A 21351-nucleotide genomic window follows, 5' to 3' on the forward strand; every position below is an offset into this window, starting at 1 on the left:
TGAACTTGTATTTAAGAAATAGCTAAATCTTTTGGACTAAGTCCACATGATATCTTAATCCAAAGCCATGAAATTAACTGGACATGTTCATGCAGAGGATTAAGCTCCTTTTTTTGACCCCATGACCTTTCTTCTGGTGACTTATTTGTACTGTGTGGTGTAGTGGACAATGGGGCCAGTATGGGCAGCTACCTTTGCTTTAGACTTAAAGCCTTGTCCCCAAGTCAGTCTCCTGTAATTGTTTTGACAAGGTATGAATGCAGCTTTTGACGAATCACAGAGATGGAAAAGACAGATAACAAGTGTACTGTATAGTAGGTCATGTGAAGAAAAGAAGGGTGCATTTGCAAAAAGAGATATCTCTGTTTTTATTTGGTAATTTATTTGTTCATTTCTTATTTTTAGGCGCTCCATGGTTAGGGTTAGGATTAAATTGTTTTGGTTTATTTTTCTAAGAATTTAATTACTTCTCAATATATACCACACAGTGCTTTTTCTTGATGTATACTGGACCTTCTGAGTGTCTCACATCCACCACATGCTGTCTGCATAACTGTCTACATCTCTTGCGCAAAAGCTGCTCTACTAGTTCTACCTGTCTGGGCTGATTTGAACTCCCTCAACCCCTCATTTTTTTCTCTTTCCCTCCCTTACTCTTCCTTTTTGGCTGTAGCAAACATCCTTTCTTCATAGCTTGGGCTTAAATAAGCTACATCCCTTGCTTGGCGTAATCATTTATTTTCTTGACCTAAGGGCATGGTACAACATGCTGGAAAGTAACAGCAACAGCAAAATGACTAGTGCTTGAGTTATGGGTAAATTTAGACTGGAAATCAATTACAGGATTCACCCTGAAGATCTTTTCTTGTTTACTTCATATATTTTTTCTCTAATTATTCTCCTATGTGGATACTGCCTTGTGGCTGTTGCTTACAGTCCTAAAAATGACAGAGACCAATTCCGGGCTTAGCAGCCTGTGAATACATGTCAGTGTTTAATGTTGAGCTCCTGCCAAGCAAACAGCTGTTGGCTGCTAGCTCAGCATGGCCAACAGGGAAGGCAGGCGCTAGATTTGGCTCTGACCCCTCGGCCTCATTTCCTCTGGAGCTTTACAGGCCGACTGCCTTGTTTTAGCACTATTAAACATTGATTCATCATACTAATTGGGAAGGGGATTTATTTTGGGTGTATGAGCTTCTTGGGTGAGCATGTGTGAGCAGATCAGGTTGCAGGTGTGATGGGAAGAGACAGCATCTGACTGAAGATGATGTCACAAAAAACCTGTGATGGGATCAGCAGATGGTTCATGAACTGGCACATTTGTACACATATGTGCAGACACTCGATCACATGCAACACACACTCCAAGCTATTTGCAGTACACCCACATGCATTGACACATATAAACACATTCCATTTCTATATATCTTGGAACATAAGGGATGGCCAATGCCTATCTCCTTCTGTGACAGTGAATTAATGTACGGGTAACTTAGGTTCTACCTGCTGTTCAGTGTGGTGCATATAAAGTACTGTGGTAATACTCAACTTACGGCCCGCAGGCAAAATCTGTCCCCCGACAGGGTGCTAGGTGCCCCCCCGCTACCATTTTCTAATTCACAATAAAAATGAAGTGACTCACACTGGGAATGGTTTTGTACTTTTAGTACACATAAGGTGCCAGAGTGCATAAACCAGCATCAAACAGAGCTTGTTTATCAGCAAAGGTGCCAGTGGAGGATCCCCTACACTCATTGACAAAGCTCCTAGCTAAGCCCCTAATGTCCTAAGTTCAGGGGATATGTCCTAAAATCCTAGAACAATTTTAAAAAACCTTTAAATGTTCTAAAATCTTAAAAATGTTCAAAAATGCTAGAAATGTCCTAACATCCTAAAAGCATTCTAAAATCCTTCATATGTACTAAGACCTTAGAAACTTAGTAAAATCCCAGAAATGTCCTAAAACCCTAGCATCATTCAAAAATCCTAGAAATGTCAAAAAAATCCTAGGAACGTCCTATAATCCCAGAAACATTCTACAATCCCAGAAATGTTAGAACATCCTGGAAATGTCCTAGAATCTGAGAAACATTCAAAAATCCTTGAAATGTCCTAAAGTCTCAGAAATGTCCTATAATCTCAGAAACGTCCTAAAATCCTAGAAACATCCTAAAATTGTCCGACAATCCTAGAAACTTGCTTAAAATCCTAGAAATGTCATAAAACCCTAGAAACGTGCACGAGACTGCTGCAACTGGCCCCTGGTGTCCTGTGATTTTTCTTTTCATTTGTAACCCATCTTCATCTATGATAACTACAGGACGAGCACTTTTACACCAAGCAAGTTGGAAGTTTTTATTTAATTTACTGATACTTTTTTAAAATTTGGCTTGGTGACAACAATGCCATTACAATGCAGCTCAGACTACACAGTGATGTTTGATGCCCTGGGCCTCCCTGACTCTCACTCTGTCAGAGGAGGAGAAAGTGGGACAGCAGGGATGGGGAGATGTTAATTTAATTTGAGAAGGGGCTCCCTTCCTCAAGCACTTTCCTATGTCCATCAAGGCTAAACCAGAAGAAAGGGGGAGGGGGCACGCTGGTAGTTTGACTATTAAGTTACGCATGCAGGGGGTCCAGTCTAAACACTTCTCTCTTTCTGGGCAAAGCATGTACCAGGAATGCAGAGAGATTGGAGGAAATGCAGGAAACAATACCACAAATGAAGATGGCAAAAGAAAGAAAAGTGTGAGATATTTTCACAGACCACAACTGTAGAGGAAGCTCTGGCTGGTGTGATGAAGCATCAGAGGGTTATAACTAAACTAAGTTTCCCATTACTGAAACTTTTTTCTTGCTTTGTCTGTGAGTCATTCGGTATGCTGCCTTCTTTGTCTGCATTATCTCTCTGCTTTCAATATGTATTTGGTGTGGGAGTGTATTTAGACAGTAGAAAGTCCATATTTTATTCCCCTTCAAGATTAAATACACAGGAAACTACACTTTTGATTAATGACTTAAAAATATATTTTCGTGATCAACTACATCTGCGTTTTCTTGGTACATACTGATGTGCAGTGTATAATATGCTTGTTCGAGCTTTAAAAGTAGGACGGCAATAAGATAATGCCTACTTCTGACACAGTGTGCTGTGCCACAATCTGTGTTGCTAACCTGCTCTTGTACATTCTTTCATAAGTTTATCAGAGCCTGGCCCTCAGTATCTGATAACGCATGTGTTCATGTGCGGGTGTGTTTTCAAACTGTACGGAAGGACTGGTGTAGTTTGAAACAGGAAAGACCAGGTGATGAAGAGCTTAGGTAATACATTGATTGCAGATCTATGACTGGTAGCATGTTTGCAATATCCAGTTTGGTTTGCAATAGGGGTGGGGGAAAAATCAGTTCTGAGTTGCATTGTAATTTTCTCTGGCAAAAAATAGGTCTCAATGCTGAAAAAGTCAATAATTGGAAATGTAAAGCTCAATTCCTGACAACACTTTACCACCTGTAACAGTATTGTAAGATTGGGCTGACACTCCTTATGCTTGTGATTTGACAGATCCAAGGTTCCACACCGCATTCGTGACTGTTGCTAGGTTGGACAAGCTTAATAAGAAACGAAACATGGCGATGCTGGTTCTGTTAAGGTCTGTGCGCCAATGCCTACTAGGTAATTTCTAGCTGTCATTGTTGTTTTGATGACAGACTTTGACAGCACAAGGTGGCATCCCAGTTCAGCAGTAAGTTACACATGGCTTGTTTGACACTAGTGGCTCCCTTAGTCTGTTTACAAACATAAAAGCATATTAATCACAGTGTCATATTGCCTATTACTAACACAGTTTGACTTGGATTTAGTGCTGTGATGTAGGCTTATTTTAAAATTGCAAAAATGTGTCATAATGACAAATACCGTTTTAGTCGGTTTGCATAAATCAAACCAGTTAAAGCTTGTACACCAAACCTGACCTGCAAATTCGGGAATTAGGGCTACTACAAGCCAATCTTGGATTTTTATGAAATTAAAGTGGTAAATGAATGAGAAAAACCTCACAAATGTACAGCCAGCAAGCCAAGAAAATAAAAAGGGCACACAGAGGGATCAACATGTAGTGGATGATTGGGTTAAGCTCAGGTCTTTCACACAGGAGACTGGTGTTTGTGTCCTTTGTGAGTCAGCATTGACTTTTTTTTTTGGACTTAGTTTTCCTAATATTTTCAGTTTTTAGGATCTGTATATAATGGCCGGCTGTAGCTCAGGAGGTAGAATTGATTGTCCACTAAGAGGAAGATTGGCAGTTTGGTCCCTGGCTTCTGCAGTCCGCATGTCAAAGTACCCTTTGGCAAAATACTGAACACCAAATTGCTTTCGATCGTGAAGCAGGTAGCAGCTTGCACAGTAGCCTCGGCCACTAGTGTGTGAATCTGTGTGTGAATGGGTGTATAAAAATTTGTGCTTTGAGTGTTCAGAAGACTGGAAAGGTGCTAGACAAGTGCAGGTCCATTTACTAAAAAGTTGCTGAATGCATTCTTTGTACATAAACTTCGGGATCGCTGAACTGACCCGTTTGTCTCAGATTTCAATGTTTCTAGAGGAATCCAGGAATATATACAGGTGTGAAAACAGCTATTGTCGGCTACAGACACCTGGCTGCAAATAGCATCCGCCCAAAATAAATGATGCACAGAAATAGATGCATCAGTAATCATTGTATAATCAAATCATAGCCCTCTTAATCAGAATCAAATCTTAAGGTGGCTAGAGATTTTCACCCCTAGTTTGTACAAACAACACTTAACTTCCTACCTCAAAGTCTTGAGAGAATCCATGTTGGTTATTTGAGTAGAGTTCAGAGATGTGTTTGATGAACTGCTTGACTGGAATGGCTTCCATATCATCTGCAGAGAAGAGACAAGGACAAGGTTAAACCCGCTCCGCAAGAATCAACTTCGAAATTCGACAGTGCAGTACAGAAACAGAGCAGCCTGCCTTTGACAAATAAAGGTAGAGTCCACAAGTATTATGTGACTTGTCAGTGAGGCTTTGCCAGACCATTGCCATTGTTTTGTCAAATCAATCCATCCTTTACATAATATATAGGGTTGCAGCGATACGAGAATCAGAGGTGGCCTTGGCAAGCCAGGCTACTACTACAACTCACAGGCTCAGTTTACACCACAACATTCTGGAAGTGACTCACCAGCACATTGATGGCAGAGCCATATGGGATGATATGACTCACCTCTTCAAATGCCTAAACCTTGTAAGTAAGTATTAAACCAAGTGTTACAAATATCAGCAACTACCTGGGCTTTTTCCCAGCCCAAACTGATTGAAAAACTAACTTAGGCAAAATCTTTTATTTCAAGAAAAATGGCACGTTCTTACTGATTGATCATTGAATGCAAAACCCAACGAGAGCCCAGCAAGTGCATGAGACGCAAGAAGAGTTGGGATGGTGATGTCTAATTAAAGGAGAAAATTTTCAATGATGATGTTAACAAATCATTTCATCAAATGCTATTCTAGCAGTTGTTTTAGAGATTTTGATTGTGTTGCACCATTTTTAGCGGATGGAGTTCCCCAGTTGCGATTTAAATACACTGTGGATTGCTATATTGTAGGCAACTGGACTTGCTTGTGTTTCTTGAGGAGGTTTCACCTCTCTTCCCAGCGTCCTCTTCAGTTTCAGCTTCTTCAGATGAGAGGTGAAATGTCCTAAAGAAACTCATGCAAGTCCAGTTGCCAACAATATAGCACCTTGAATTACCATGATATGAATGACTGTGAATCTTCACCAACTTACTGCCAATGTTTAAATGTCGTTTTTTCTGAGCTGAAAAAAGTCTATTCTTGACCTTTGAAATAGCGGTTCAGAAAACAATTTTAACAAGCAGTGTAATGCTGTTTATGTTTCCTGTATTTTTTGTCAACATGATTTATAAGTCTGAGAAAAGATGGAAATGTCAACATCAACAATTCCAAGCGACTGCTGTTTGTGTCCCCTGTGAGACTAAAAGTCACTGTCGACTTCTTTCTTATCCCCCTGCTACTTTCAAGCAGTTTGCCTTCGGACAAAAAAGCATAACGGGATATGCTACAGATGTTGCAGGTACGTGAATGTAAACACTTTGAGCATTATAATGTTGATGTTAATGGGGACTGCTCTGCGTGGATCTTCACAGAGACATGGTTAACCCCTAACATCCTGGATCAAGCTATTGCACTGCATGGGCAGACCTTGTTGGACCAGATGGAAACTTAATAGTAGCTGCTGATTTTAATCAACTCAAACTTCAATTCCAAAGATGTAGCAGCATCAAGGACAAATGTAATTTTGTTTTTTAAACTTTGTTTAAAATATAACTAACAAATCTACCCTCTACCTTCTACCTTCTATAATGCACAGCATGGCATCACCCCAATGTGCTGATCACAGACAGCCTTCTATGACGTAGCCTATAATGACACGACAAGACACAAAAACCTTTGGGAAATATTTTTTCTGGTTGTACACTGGTGGAAGTGGCACGATGTAGATGAATATAAAATGAAAACAGTGTAATTCAGGTGGTAACTTGTGTGACACTGTAAATGTAACAACATTACCCTAAATTCTGTGGTAATATAGTACTGTAATGCATTACTTCTGAAACAAGTTACCCCCAACACTGGAGACAAACCTAGTTATTCTGAACATTTTTTAAATTTGAAATCTAACCAGGAACTGTTTGATACCCAAACACAAGTGTGTCACCACCAAGTTGTTATTTTTTACTACTTGTGCCACTACTGCAACTTAGTGCAGCGTTCAGAGCTTGCGGCCATTTCATGTATCCCTGTGAGACCTGGTTGTGTAAACTCCATCTGCTGATGAAGATCATGTGATGTAATCGAAAGCTCCAGAACAAATATGAAGTGGATCTTTTGGTGAGATTGTTTTGTCAACTACTGTTTCAAAAGTCAAGATTTAACTTCAACTCCTCTTGTCATTAATGTATTGTACTGCAAATGATGTCTGCGACAAATGGCTACTGAGTCAAAGCATAATTAATTAAATTGTCTTCAGTGTTTTTTTATTAATTACCCTTAGTACTGTATAGAAATAGACTGACAGACCCTGATGAATGAAAATGCCGAGGTTAGGACAAATGCTAGCATATGCACTTAAATGGTGTTTTGAGTAAATCCATCCCCTACAACAATCTCTGCCAAGAAAAAATACAAGCTCAGCAAGGAGCAAGCAATTAAAAACATACAAGAAAGCTTGCATGAGTAATTTTCTGTTGTTGTGCTGTTGGGTTGCTTGTGGGAGCTTTTAGCGGGACGGCACAAGACCGATGTGCATGTTTCATCAGTTGGCAAACACTCACATACAAACGGTTGCAAAGTGGTAGTCGTTCTTCAGACACTGACAGCGTAAAAAGCTGAACTCGACCCACATGATTGGAATCCGCTCAGTGAAAAAGGATGAAAAAACATTACACAACAGCTAAAACTCTCTCACAGCGCCCCTCCGTTTAGTCCTCATCAAATATTAACAAGAGCATACACTCACTCGCTCTCACTTTGTGTCTTGCGAGACACTCATTTAAGTATGCAAATATGTCAAAGTGATTTGTGTGTCAGTAAACACAGCAGGCTGCTGAATGTTAGGGGTCTGGAAAAGCCAATTAGCTGCACGGAGCAGTGATGCAATCTCATTGTGTTGCTTTGACATATTTTACACAGCAGACTACAATCACTTACACAACAGCATGTACTGAATGTAAAATATTTGCTCTACAGCAGTAAACCACCTGCTGTAAAGGAGTAAATAACCTGGTTTCCTCAAAAACTAGAATTACCGCCTAGCAGTGTTATGCCTCCACTGAATAGTCAAGTTGCAGTCTGCATGCATGTCTGTCCAGACTCATGACAGTTGACAATGCTTCAAATGTGGATGTTTTTGTGAAGAAGCTACAAATTCAAAAAGGACGATGCTTCAAACACAATCTCCCCCACGGCAGCAGTAATCTATACAATCTGCGCAGTTTAAGGTGGACACCCATGATTAGTGTCACCAATTCGGTATCTGACCAAATGTCTCCCCTTCTGTTCTTGTTTTTATTTTTTTCAGGACACAATAATGTCATCGTAAGGCTGACCTTTTACCTTTTGGATATAAAATCTTATCATTTTATCATTTTAGATATTTATGTAAAACTATATATATAAATAAATAAAAACATATATATAAAAAATAATACATATTTTGTTAGATCACAGTGACCTTTACTTTGACCACAAAAATCTAATCAATTCATCTTTTAGTCCAAGTGGATGTTTGAGCCAAATATGAAGAAATTCCATCAAGGTGTACTTAAAATATCTGAGCAAATGTCTCCCCCTCTGTTTCTGAGTTGTGGTGTTCAATAATGGCCAGAAAACATTATGATGTCACACTGAAGCTGACCTTTGGTGTTTTGAATAGAAAATGTCATCATTTCATCCTCTTGGACATTTGTGTGAAATTTTCTTAGAATTATGAATGAATTAATTTGTATGAATTCTTGAGTTATGGCCAAACACATTCTGTGAGGCCACAGTGACCTTTTCACCATCAAATTCCATTCACCAAACCATTACTTAATCTGTCAGTCCAAAGTCATTCATGAGGAACTGAGATCACGAGAACAGGGTAAACATGAGGTCACAGTGACCTTTCACCAGCAAAGATTAATCAGCTCGTCCTTGAGTCTAGGTGGACGTTTGTGCCAAATTTGAAGAAATTCCCTTTGCCCCAAGCGTTCCTGAGATTCTGCATTACAAGAATGGGACATACATATGTACGTGTGGAAGTATGGCTTGACAGATGAAGGGACAACCCCAAAACATAACAGGGTTTCCTAGAAATTCATTTTTTATGCAGGCCACTACAACTAGAACGTCTGCTGACAAAAACAGATTTTCTAACACTACTGAAATATATATAACATGGTTTATTCATTCCGCCACCCTCTTGGAGACAGAGCGCACTGTTGTCACAGATAGAGCAACAGAACGTCCAGCACAGTGAAAGTGAAACTTAACTATTCATTGTGCTAGGTCTAAAAGTTTGCAGTCACTCACTCTGCTTCTCCTCTCCCCTAATCAGCTCTGACCGAATCAAACTTTCAATTATCCATCCTGTGACTGCTGCTGAGGGAAAAACATAACTCGTGATGAGTTTCGCCTTTGCTGCATTTATGAACTCATTTTAGATATGGCATAAAATAAAAAAGGGCATACATACACAAGATAATAAACAAGAAGTTTGCTGATGCCATACTCTGGCCATAGCTATCCCCCTGGCACCAAGGCATATGAATCATCAGTTAACTTTATACGGTCACTAAAGTTCTCCACAGGACTTAAGTAAGTATTACTTTGGAAACAATACCAGCCACAATAGGGCTGCAACTTAAAATTATTTCCATTTCATTATCATATGATAGCAAAAGCATTCTTTAAAGCCCAGTTCAGACCAAAGTTTTAGAACATTGGAACATTGCAAAGAAAAATTGCAGCAATGTGAAGTGGCTCGTCTCAACTTCTCTCAGGCAGACTGATAGTGTCACCTGAAACTCGGCTGGTCCAATCCCCAGCGGCTGGCTTTAAAACAAAAAGCATGTTATCTCTTTCAACAGCCAACCGGCTTATAGTGAAGTCCGCTGACCACAAACACATTGTTTAAGACATTTTGATTATATTTTTTGCTGCTTTATCACTAAAATGCAACTGTAGCAAGTTTCTCACTATTCCTATTTATACTTTAAGAAGCTACAGATTAATCCAGTTACAAAATCAGCCTGAAAAGCTGGAAATCAGAACAGAAGTACAGAGTTGTTGCATAGAGATGATATACCATCTCATCTCATTGGTGTAAACTGACAGGTTTTTACAATGTTGTATAATGGCCCATTTTAAGTAGTTGCATGCTTTAACTATTCATGTTGTGAATCACTTTTCTGAACTGGGCTGAACTGGGCTTTTGGCTACAAACAGATTGTGTCTCCCCACTTGACAACGCAACACTAAGCACAAACAGATTTTCATGCACATTTTTCCTCAAGAGCCTCTTCATCTGAGTCCTGTTTGGTTGGTGGAATTCCCCTGACATGACTGTATCATTACACCTCAGTTATCAATAAATCTTGTGATTGCTTTTGTAACTAACAATAATAAGTTTAACAATATGATATGATATGTTATCTAGATATGAAAGACATGGTTACTAAATAAGCATTAGCAGATAAAGATTTTTGATCACTTCAATTGATATTGATCACAGACAAACATCTGTAACATTTGTTTGTCTGTGTGTGTGTGTGTGTTGACTGGTGGGTTCCGCAGTAAGTGGCTGCTGCCTGCAGGTTTTAAATCCAGCAGAAGGTCTTAAAGAGGATTATGGGATGTGCGAGGCTCGAGGTCTGAGCTTATTGTGACAATTAACACAACTAACATATGGTCACACACACCGGCCTGTCTGCTGCAGCGGACTCTGATGTCCACACAGTGTTTCTAGCCTCGGAGAGTCTGGAAAATTGCATGACACTTGCAGGGGTCATCAACAAACACAGATCAGCACCGCAGAGATGTGAAATCAGAGTGTCTGTGTTCCTGCTGCTGGGGGATGGGACAGAGGCTCAATGGTCGACCCCCTTTTTGTCTGTGCTGGACTCTGCCATGCTGGGCTCACTGGCCCCGGTGTGAAAGGAGGCCTCTGGACTCAGCCAAGGCTCATTGTAAAGAGGCCCCACAAGCTTTTAATTGATTTGACGGGTTTGGATCCAAATCCTGGACCTGAGGACTTGAGCTGGAGCAGCCAGAGAGCAGTTTTCAAGCCCTGTAGAGGTTTTAAATGTGTGTGTGTGTGTGTGTGTGTGTGTGTGTGTGTGTAATTGGTCACAGCCTCTCTCTCTCTCTCTCTCTCTCACTCACTCACTCACCACTCACACACACACACACACACACACACACACACACACACACACACACACACACACACACACACACACACACACTTTTCACAAACACACAGCACTGGTTGTAATGTGACTGCAGATTATATTTTTGACTGAGGGCATCAATGGCTTAAAGTCTGAGCTAATCCAAAAATCTCATTTCTACCACTTAGTTCCATATATATATATATATATATATATATATATATATATAGTATATATTTTAAAACATTTTTAAAATTAGTTTGAAGAGTAAAATAAAACTAAAACCAAAATCAAGAAATCATTTGCTCTCTTGATGCGCTGTGTCACTGTGAAATTTTAAGATAAGTCTTTTAAACTTCATTCACACAAACCAGTCACTGATCTTGAGGAAAAGGTAGAGCGATGGTCACATGCTCAACATGGCTTTAAAAGCTAATGGTACGCTTGTTAAGGGTCATCTAATGGCGCTTTTCCACTGCATGGTGCCGGCTGTACCCTACTTTTTATTGGTTTTCCATTAGAAAAAGTACCTGGTACCACCTTTTTAGGACCTGCTCTCTTGGGGTTCCAAAAAAACTGACCGGGTACTAAAAGGTGACGTGAAACACTGCAGACCACTGATTGGTCAGAGAGAAACATCACTGAGTCATCAATGTGCGGCACGCTCAGAATACCCTGAACAGCGCAAACAGCCAAGCTATTGTAGCGGCCGCAGTTTTGTATCATTTTTTTCTTTTCCAAAATGGTAACCAGAAAGATCAGGCCGTGGTCGCTTGAGGAGGTGCAAACGTTCCTCACCTTACTGGCCGACGAGCGTATCCAGCGAGTGTGAGTCTGTGTGTATACATAGCTGGAATTACGGGGGAGCTAAGGGGAGCTAAGGGGAGCTGAGGGGAGCTGAGGGGAGCTGAGGGGAGCTTGGCTTCCCTGAGGGGGAGTTCTAAAAAATGGTTCACTTTTGTATTAAAGAAAATATATTTTTTTTTGCACATAAGGTTCCTAAAATAATAAAAATATAGTAGTAATATGTCTATGTTGTGCGTTTATTCACTCATTGTTTATTCCTGCTGCGGCCATCTTTGCATGAAGCATTGCTGCGCTCAAATTCCTACATTTACGTAGTCACCTGAACTCCTCATCATCCGACAGAAGGGACAGAGAGAGAGAGGAAATGTTAACGGCGGGTATTAGTAAATTCTTTTTCGCAGTAACCCTATTATTGATCGCATGCTGTCGCACACTTTTTGAATGTTACATTTTGTAGTAGTGGTGCGCAAGGGAAAATGGGGCTCCCCTGAAGTGGGAGTGTCCCACGGCGTTGCTATGTGGACCTGCTGCTAAACTGAGCCAGTACTATCTTCTAATGGAAAATGACCCCCAGAAAAGTACCCGATACCAAAGGCGAGTAGTGAGGGAAGAGTAGAGCTGGTACCATGTAGTAGTGGAAAGTAGTGGAAAGGCACCATATCTGTATTGAGAAGAAGCCAAAAAGACAAGTTTACTGCTGAAATGTGGTCAGCAGACAGTGTGCGCAATAATCTGTGCTTAAACAGTGTGTATCAGCATTTTAGTAGAAATCTGGGATTTATCAATATTTTCTTACCTGAACGTGCTCTGTGAACAAATTTAGAAGTGTCTCAGACTGTGTCATTGTTATGCATCAGTAGGTACGTTTGCATTCACCCTCAAATTGCACAAAATGAAATCGGGGATACAAAATACGCCTTATGGAAACTAAGCAATTCTTAAAGCAATTTCGAAAAAACATCCATTTATGGCAAAGGAAGTATTGACGCTCGCATGAGGTTGTATTTCAGGCAATTCGAAAAAAGGTATATTGGTATATTGCATACTACAATGGAAACACTTTTTTTGCTGCTAGAGCTCATATGATGTGCAACACTGGGTGGCAGTAAAGCGACTTTATGGATGCCAACTGCCATGAAACCCAAAGTAGAAGAAAAAGTACAACAAAATCACATGACATTCTACAAAACATATCTCAGTATGTGTGGATGGAGGAACAGGCCGAGATCCTAATAACTCTAATATGAGACAAAGAAATTATGGCGATATTAGATTGACTTTATTGAGTAGCTGCAATAGAAATAAACCTGCCAATGTTTTAGACATCCATCGCCATGGTCATTGGAATGTTATTGCAAGACGAAAGTGGCGTAACATTGCGAGAGAAGTTGCGTAAAATCACTCAGCGGAAACGCAGTCATCTCGCAATTGTGTTTTACCAAAATTTCGAAAATATCGCTTAATATTTGCACAAATCTGTAATGGAAACCCACCTAGTGTGTTTTGTTTTACAGCTCCAAAGTGGGATGTGTATGGCACTGTAATTAGGGTCAAGTACATTCTCTTCAATGTACTTAGAGCTGGCATACATGCAAACTACATTCTTTTGAACATATTACACTAAACAGACACATATCTTGATCTATCCCTACTCCCAAACAACTTAAACATCTCATAAACCAGCACATCAGGCTGGCAGCTTTGTAAGAGGATTGTAAATGTGAGAAGTGCTGTTTTTGGTTACCTGGAATGGGGATGACAGGGATCGTCTCATTAGGTACCACCCTGGGTGAATTGCTGTCTTCCACATAGAAGTGAGCTGTCTGAAAGCAGCGCCTGGCAGAGGGAGAGAGGTTACATTTTAACAGTGTCTTTTATTTTCACAAGTAGAGCGTTTTACAAAGTCCTGACTCATTCGCGCTCTCACTTTGTTGTGATTCTCATTTGATGTTCTGTCTTCTTCCAATAGAAAACTTGTTATTAACTTGCTATGTTTTTAGACAACATCAACCACATTTTCCCATCCTTAAACAAGGTTATATTTGCCTGAACTTAACCAGATGTTAACCAGAGAAATGAAAGACCAAAAAAAAAAAAAAAAATTCATCATATTTAATCATTTTTTAAAAAGTTTTTGAAGGACTGATGATGGCCGTGGCTGATAACACTCATATTGGTCATTATATAATGCAATTCTGTCCATATGAAGTATTCATCATTCAGGTCATGCAGCACTAAACCAACCATTTGTTTTAATGTTATCTGGGGAGGAGGAGCAGGTTCAGGTCTCTCTTGGAAGCTGGATTCTTGCAGTGAACTCCTGAATCTGACCACACTTGCAAAGTACATTTTTTTATAGTTTGTAGTTTGTATATAGTTTATCTCAGAGAGAGGTGTGTGTGTGTGTGTGTGTGTGTGTGTGTGTGTGTGTGTGTGTGTAAAAACAGAATACAGATTTCACCATGGCAGTCAGCTGCTGATAGTCCTCCTCCCCTCAAAGTACATACAAATGGTAGAAATGGACTTTGAACTTCACACAAATGGTGCATAAACACACAAACGCATGCATGCACGCACACACAGACACACACACAGACACACCGGAGTCTTTTAAGGTTGCCAGATCTGCCACTTTCTCACAATGTCAGAGCGTCCTGCAGGTTTTATAGCCAAGTGATTTGTCTAATTTCAAAGCATTGTGTACCGTAGCTGACACACACACACACACACACACACACACACACACACACACACACACACACACACACACACACACACACACACCACGCCTTTCTCAGGATGTGTTTGAAACTACATACATGTAGAAGCAGTCGTACGGGGAAGCTTTTAGGAGCAAACACTTCAGAGGGACTCCTGTCATGTTGTTAGTCTGTGACGGTGACTTTGACAGTTCACAGTAGTGATGTTTTGACATCAGATTGCTTTGAAATGGAGATGTGCATCAGGCATTTCAACACAAGTTTAAATACAGAGGTATCACATGTCTTCTTTCTCAGAAAACACTCAAAACAAATCCATAGACAGAGAGCATGTAAAAGAAGTAGACTTGTTGTGTTTAAATCCAGCTGTCAGGCAGCTGCGACAAAACTTAGATATGTGAAATATAGAGCACATGAGTTGTGTGGACACGGTTTCAACAAGGAGGTGACTGAGCCGGTGGCCTGTCGATGCCGACCCCCAAAACAGCATTTAACAACAGTAAGAGCGCTGACTACACTTTGGCGACAACGCAGTTGAGAAATACTTTTCTCTTGACAAAGACAAGATGAGAAAAAGGTGTTGGTGTCCCACATGAAACCAGAAGTCAACTCGAGTGTTGTCAACCACTTAATATATAATCACTGCTGTATGTCACATGACCTACTCATCAAGTGACATAGTAGTTAAGTTACTGTAACAAACATAGTTATTTCAAGCCAAACCTTGATTGTTTTTCTAAACTTAACCAAGTATTTTTGTTGCTAAAACCTAAAGTAGTCTTGGAGGCAAATCCTATCTTTCTTGTGGAAAATGAAGTTCATCTGCAAAAACAATCTAACATGTAATAAGTGGAAATTGACACGCAAAATGTACACCTCCTAAATTGACGCTAGAGGGGTACCTAGAGCATCATAATTTGAAGCACAAGGCCACTGACCAAGCTGCCATATTTAACATGTTGGATGTGAGAACCTGGAGCGTACCTAGAGCGTACCTAGAACAGACCTAAATAATCACAGTTCAAAGCACAAGGCCACTGACCAAGCTGTCGTATTTGACAAGTTGGGTGTGTCACCTGTTGAAAGAAACCCTAACCATAGTAGTAAAGTTTCAGAATACACTTGCATGAACTGATTTAATCAACAACCCACATGGTTTGGTTAAGAAGGCGCTGCTACATGTCCTGTGACGGTTAGGTATGTAAGGTCTTGTTGGACATGTTGTACTGCTGCCTATCAGGGCTGCAGATCCGAAAAATGCAATATGGGTGATTTCTGAAGGCATTAAAAAAAAAAACTGTTTTGTCATTTAGATGTGGAGATTTATTGGATGAGGGTCATAGGCTGTATATAAAGATGGCCAACATAACAGTTCCCCCGAAGTGGTGCTTTTCAAGCCAGCTTGCCCCCTGGTGTCTGTCTGCAGTATAGGTCATGAAGCCCGCCCCTCCGTGTTAGTGAATAGGACATAGGCCAAACTAAAAACTCAAAGTACACACCAAAATATTTTCCCTGAAGATAGTTTTTGTCACTAAAGGTAGTTCTCATCACCCTGATGTTTGTTCAAGTGTCTTTATAAGTGTGTTTATATGATAAATTCAGTTTCAGAGTTCAGTGAGTTATTCAGTTCTACAAAAAGGGGATTTCCCGTCATGATCAACAGCTGTGACAGCCAATCCATACGCTCGCATTCAATGGGGCTGCTCATGATTGGTTGGATGGGTTTTTCAGCAGGTGGGAATTCCCACACTGCAGATATTGCTATGGCACAGATTCCAGCTCTGAATGATGTTATCAGCGAAAGATGGGAACAGGCAAATCAGGGATATTTTAGCTTCAATCAAGCATAGCGGGGGCAAGTGGGTGCGCGCCATCCATCTTTGTATACAGTCTATGATGAAGGCTGATGGTTAATTTCAAATAAATACTAGACTGTAAAGTTCTTAATTCCAGCAAAGAGATAGAATAACAATAACATAAAATAAACAGAATTAGAAGATTTGCCAAAGAGAAGTAATCATGGCTTTCATATTAGTGGAGAAACAGCAGTGATTTCACCCCAGAACATTCCTCTTTTTTAGCTCAAGGTAGCATGAATTCATTTTTGTTCACACATTAAAAAAATAAAGCAAACCAATTTAGCTCTACTTACACACTCAATTCTTATTACAATGCGTTACACTGAAGGACTGACACATGCCTTGATTTAAATTCAACAACAAACTAAACCTACTGACAGTGTGTGCTATCATCAACATCAAGCTGATATTTCCTTATATGCTACTATAACATCCAGTGTCAACAACTTACTCAACACCCACCGTGTGTGTGTGTGTGTGTGTGTGTGTCCAGACTCTCCCTACCTGTATTTGATACAGAGCAGAGAGCAGAACGTGTTCATCCTGGTGAACAAGCAGAGGAGGGAAGCTGCCGCATGCTGTTGCTGACATGAACTAAGAGCAAGTGCGGAGGGACGGAGGGACAGGAGGAGGGAAGACAGAGGGAGGGACGATGGGCTTTCCTAACAAGGCATGAAGGGGTTGGTCCCTCTCTGTGACACACACAACACACACGCACAAACCGCAAGTCAATCCCGAGCCACTTCCTGGTGTGAGACAGCTGGTGTCGTGATGCGTTCAGGTCATGTGGGGCAAAGTTGACAATAGCATGCTGGGGTTCAGAGAAGTGATTTACTAACTGAGGAAGTCAGGGTGAGGAAGAAAGGAAGTATGATCAGGTAGAGGAGCAAGAATTCAAAGCCAACCTTTTATACTTGGTTGTTTTGGATTCTGTTACAGATAACTCACTCTGTCCTCAAAACAAACTAAAGTTCCTGTTCCAGCACCATGTCACAAACACTGCAATCAATGTACTGCAAAAAAAAATAAGAAGCTGATCAGGATTTCAAAGGGTTTCTTTGTTTCTGAGCAGAGACATTAACAAATCTCTTTGTCTGATTTTTTAATCAGTTCAAGTCCAAGTGGACTTTTGTGCCAAATTTGAAGAAATTCCCTCAAGAGTTCCTGAGATATGGCATTCATGAGAATGGGATGGACAGACAACTGGAAAACATAATGCCTCGGATATTGCTACCACAGAGGCAAAATAAAAATCTTTCACAGCATTTTTCAAGTGTGTGTATATACGTATATATATATATATATATATATATATATAAAAACCCACAAATGTCATTTCTGTTTGCAATGAAACATAGTGAAAATGTAAATACTATCAAGTTGTAGAAATAAAATATCAACCAACTATCCTGCATCTGTAGATATGACTTAAACACTGTATAATGTCCCCAGATATTCTTCATGAGGTTAGGTCCAATGTGTTTCCCAACAACATTTACAATACATAATGCATTATAACGTAATATAACTTGTTTTGTTGGGAAGGCTGATATTTACTTCTTTCCCATACAACCTGAATGCAGCAGAGCGACAGTTTGGGTAAAAAGGGTGCACCAACTGCTGCAGGAGGGCCAATGGGACTGCAGCAGGGGTGGAGTCTGTGCGGAACATGGGGTTGTGACCTGAGCTTTGCTCCACAATAGGATTAAATACCCCAACACCCCCCAGCACCTGGTGCCAGGCCTCTGTTTGTGTGTGTGTGTGTGTGTGTGTGTGTGTGTGTGTGTGTGTGTGTGTGTGTGTGTGTGTGTGTGCTCGAGGGTTATGCAGAATTTCTCCACACTTGTACACGAGCCAGTGCATACCAGCACTCGCAATAAGAACTCTGAAAGCAAAACTGGACTTTGGTCCAGAGTTTCACATACAAATCTAATTTATTTTCCCGCACGGGGAAATTTGTGTGGTTCAGTGCTCCTGAAATTAAAACAACATAAATTTCGCAGTAAAACTATAGAGTAGTACTCACAATGACCACAACACAATCATAATGAAACATAATGAGACCTGTAGGAAAAGCTGCATGTTATGTGGGCCACTGACTTGGGGAATAAAATATATTTTTATCTCCTTTTTTCTTTTTTTTTCTTTCTTTCTTTGATTTATTTTTTTTTTTTTTGGAAAAGATACTTTTCCAGGTCAGGTTGCTGCTGCTCCTAATAAAGTAATAAGTGCTATTCCACAAGGCTGTTATTATTATATTTACTGGGGTGGGGACACATCACCCCAGATTTCCAATGTATTCAAAATGTGTCCCTCAATATTTTGATAAAAATGAGAAAATATATATATATATATATATATATATATATATATATATATATATATATATATATATACATACATATAAATTCTGTTTCTACAACAAGTAATCCTGCACTACCATCCAAATTGGATTTAGGGTCAACTGAAATGTTTTGGGTTTTTTTTAAGAAAAATGACAAAAAAATCTACCTTGTACCTTGTAAAACAATCATTACCCAGAAACTAGTACAACAAAAGGAAAAATAAAGTAAAAAAACATAACATTTATAAATACCTTAAGATTCTGTAACATAATTTTAAATGTTTAATTATGACAATTGTCAATATTGTTTTCCCCGAGACATTTTTATATTTAATTTAATAATTTCTTGCAAATTTCTGGAACATTTCTAACTTATTTGCTGATTGACTTTTTCCAATGTTTTTTTTAAATAAATGTGAAAGCGGCACAAGAAAAGGGATAGGTCGCTCAGAATTTCAAAGGTTAAATTAAAATGGTAAACATTTTTGTTAAAAAGTGTATTCTCTTTGGCTATTTCCTGATTTTTGAAGTGGCAGTCCCCAAACTTTAATTTATTCTCTACTTTAATTCTGAGGTAGGCTGTTTTGTTCTTTCTAAAATCAAGCACCATGTCTTTTGTTTCCTCTAAGTTTAAATCCAGTAAATTGCTCAAAAGCACCAAGAAAACAAAAACAAATCACAACTCCCCTACTGGCAGCCCTAACTATCACCAAGAAAACTATTCTGCTAAATTGGAAAAACAAAAAAAAAAAACAACTTGCAATCAAACAGCGGTTTAATCTTTTAACAGAGCAGGTAACGCCGGAGCTAAACTCAGCCCAAAACATTTTGAACAATGAGTAAAAGGTATTCAAAACATCTTAAATCTCCTGAGTTGCTGCTGAGCTAATGCCACAACAAACTCAAACAAACAACACTCACATACATTTACATACAAACACAAATAGAACCAAACACATTAACACTTGCAGCAACCCTGGCCTCCCCCAGGATGACGTGCAGCACTTTAGTAATGTCATGCTCCTCCTGCCCTTGCTTCTTTAATAGCTGAGTACATTTACATGATGTTAGAAAAAGTCGATGCCATTGTGTTAATCCAACTTTTAAAATACATGTAAACATGTTAGTCCGATTGAAATTGGACTCAATCGAATTTCTCGAAATGGGACTAACACACTTGGATAATACAATTGGTAGTTGAGCTATTACGTCATGAAAACTTTAGTCTTTATCGGGACAAGGTGCTCTGCACATGCTCCTCGTCGTCGCGCCGGCCTCCCTTGGTTGTCGATTAGGGACTGTTTGTAACTTATGGGGAGGGAAGGAGTGCTGCAAAACGGGTCAGGCATTAAAAAAAATAAAAAGAAAGCACTGAGTAAGGACCTGTGTTTTTAATTCTGGCTTTAGTGAGAGACATATAACTTTAAAAGGTAGTATTTTATATAATTTTTAAATAAATAAGGCACTGCAATCACAGTTGCTGCAGCTTGAGTGGTGGTGTTGATGTTAGCACGGTTTGAATTTTTGAAATTGTGACTCCATCTCTACAAAATGAATGGGATCAGATTTCTGGTGGTGTGTAGTAGTATAGGGGGCATGTAAATATAATCTGAACACAGTGATAATTGTGATTCGGTCTACATCATGAACTGTATAAGCTGTTTTATATGTTTAAAGCAGCTAGCTGAAAGGGGGCATATCTCCACATGCTGTGGTCTAGTCAGACTTACTTCCCTCAATAACTGGCTTATTCCCCAGTGCTTGTATACTGGGACTGGGACAGTAGTCCATGGCCTGATGGAGTTATTACCTTAGCTCCATTTATCTTTGCATGAAAACGTACTGCTTATTTGCAGCTACAAGAGGCTGTATATCAGAAAAAATTACACTCATGCTGTTGTTTTTCTCGTTTGGCCAGTCTTGTTTGTATTGCATGCTGAGTTTTTTGGCATGTTAATTAAGGGTGCCTCTGATGGTTTTGTTGCATGTCAGTCATCAGATGTCATGTTGCAGCATCTCCAGCTGGAGCTGATGGAAGCCTCGGGATTTCATGTCAGAAAAAATTGGACTGGATGTAGTGAGGCCGGGGGCTGGATTATGTCTCTGAGTTTTAAATTACAAATCAAAACCTCTGCTCTGCTAACAAATGAGAACTGTAAACCTGTGTTTAGTATGTTGTGATATTTTACTGAGTGAACCACAGACAGATTTGTGATAAATGTAACTGAATCAAATGAAGCCACATGTGTAATTTCACACTAGTTTCATTGCAAAAAAATGTAAGTCAATCCTGTCCATGTCTAGACTCAATTTGTCTCTGCCTTAAATGGAAATCATTTCTAAACAGATTAATATAAATTTAAGATAAATGTAGTTAATTCTTGGGTGTGATTTGAATACCTAAAAAGCTTATTAACTGTGCTAAATATTATCTTGCAAACTTGTTTTCTCCCCATAATAGACCACCCTGGAGGTTTCAGGTAATACTCTTTGTGTTTTTTTTATCATTTCACTGAGTTTTAATTAACATAACAAAAGATTTGGCATCCCCCTGACACCTTCACTCGGAGGACAAATTCACACTAAATGACTCCCATTGACTCTCTCTGTAATGAAGCTGTGCTTTAAGTGTAAACAGTGCTGGAAA

The 21351-nt window shown here is 39.6% G+C and overlaps 1 protein-coding gene across 1 annotated transcript in view; it reads right to left on the minus strand.

Annotated features, from left to right (window-relative positions):
• The window catches only part of ptprga (protein tyrosine phosphatase receptor type Ga), a 517840-nt gene that overhangs the window by 27246 nt on the left and 469243 nt on the right, over positions 1 to 21351 (minus strand). Inside the window, exons 14-15 of the mRNA XM_042498811.1 lie at positions 13526 to 13617; positions 4811 to 4902 (exon numbers count right to left, since the gene is read on the minus strand). Of these exons, the coding sequence (XP_042354745.1) occupies positions 4811 to 4902; positions 13526 to 13617 (184 nt within the window). The remainder of the gene's footprint in view (positions 1 to 4810; positions 4903 to 13525; positions 13618 to 21351) is intronic.

The sequence above is a fragment of the Plectropomus leopardus genome, chromosome 2 (assembly GCF_008729295.1).
Source record: "Plectropomus leopardus isolate mb chromosome 2, YSFRI_Pleo_2.0, whole genome shotgun sequence".
In the NCBI taxonomy this organism is placed as follows: domain Eukaryota; kingdom Metazoa; phylum Chordata; class Actinopteri; order Perciformes; family Serranidae; genus Plectropomus; species Plectropomus leopardus.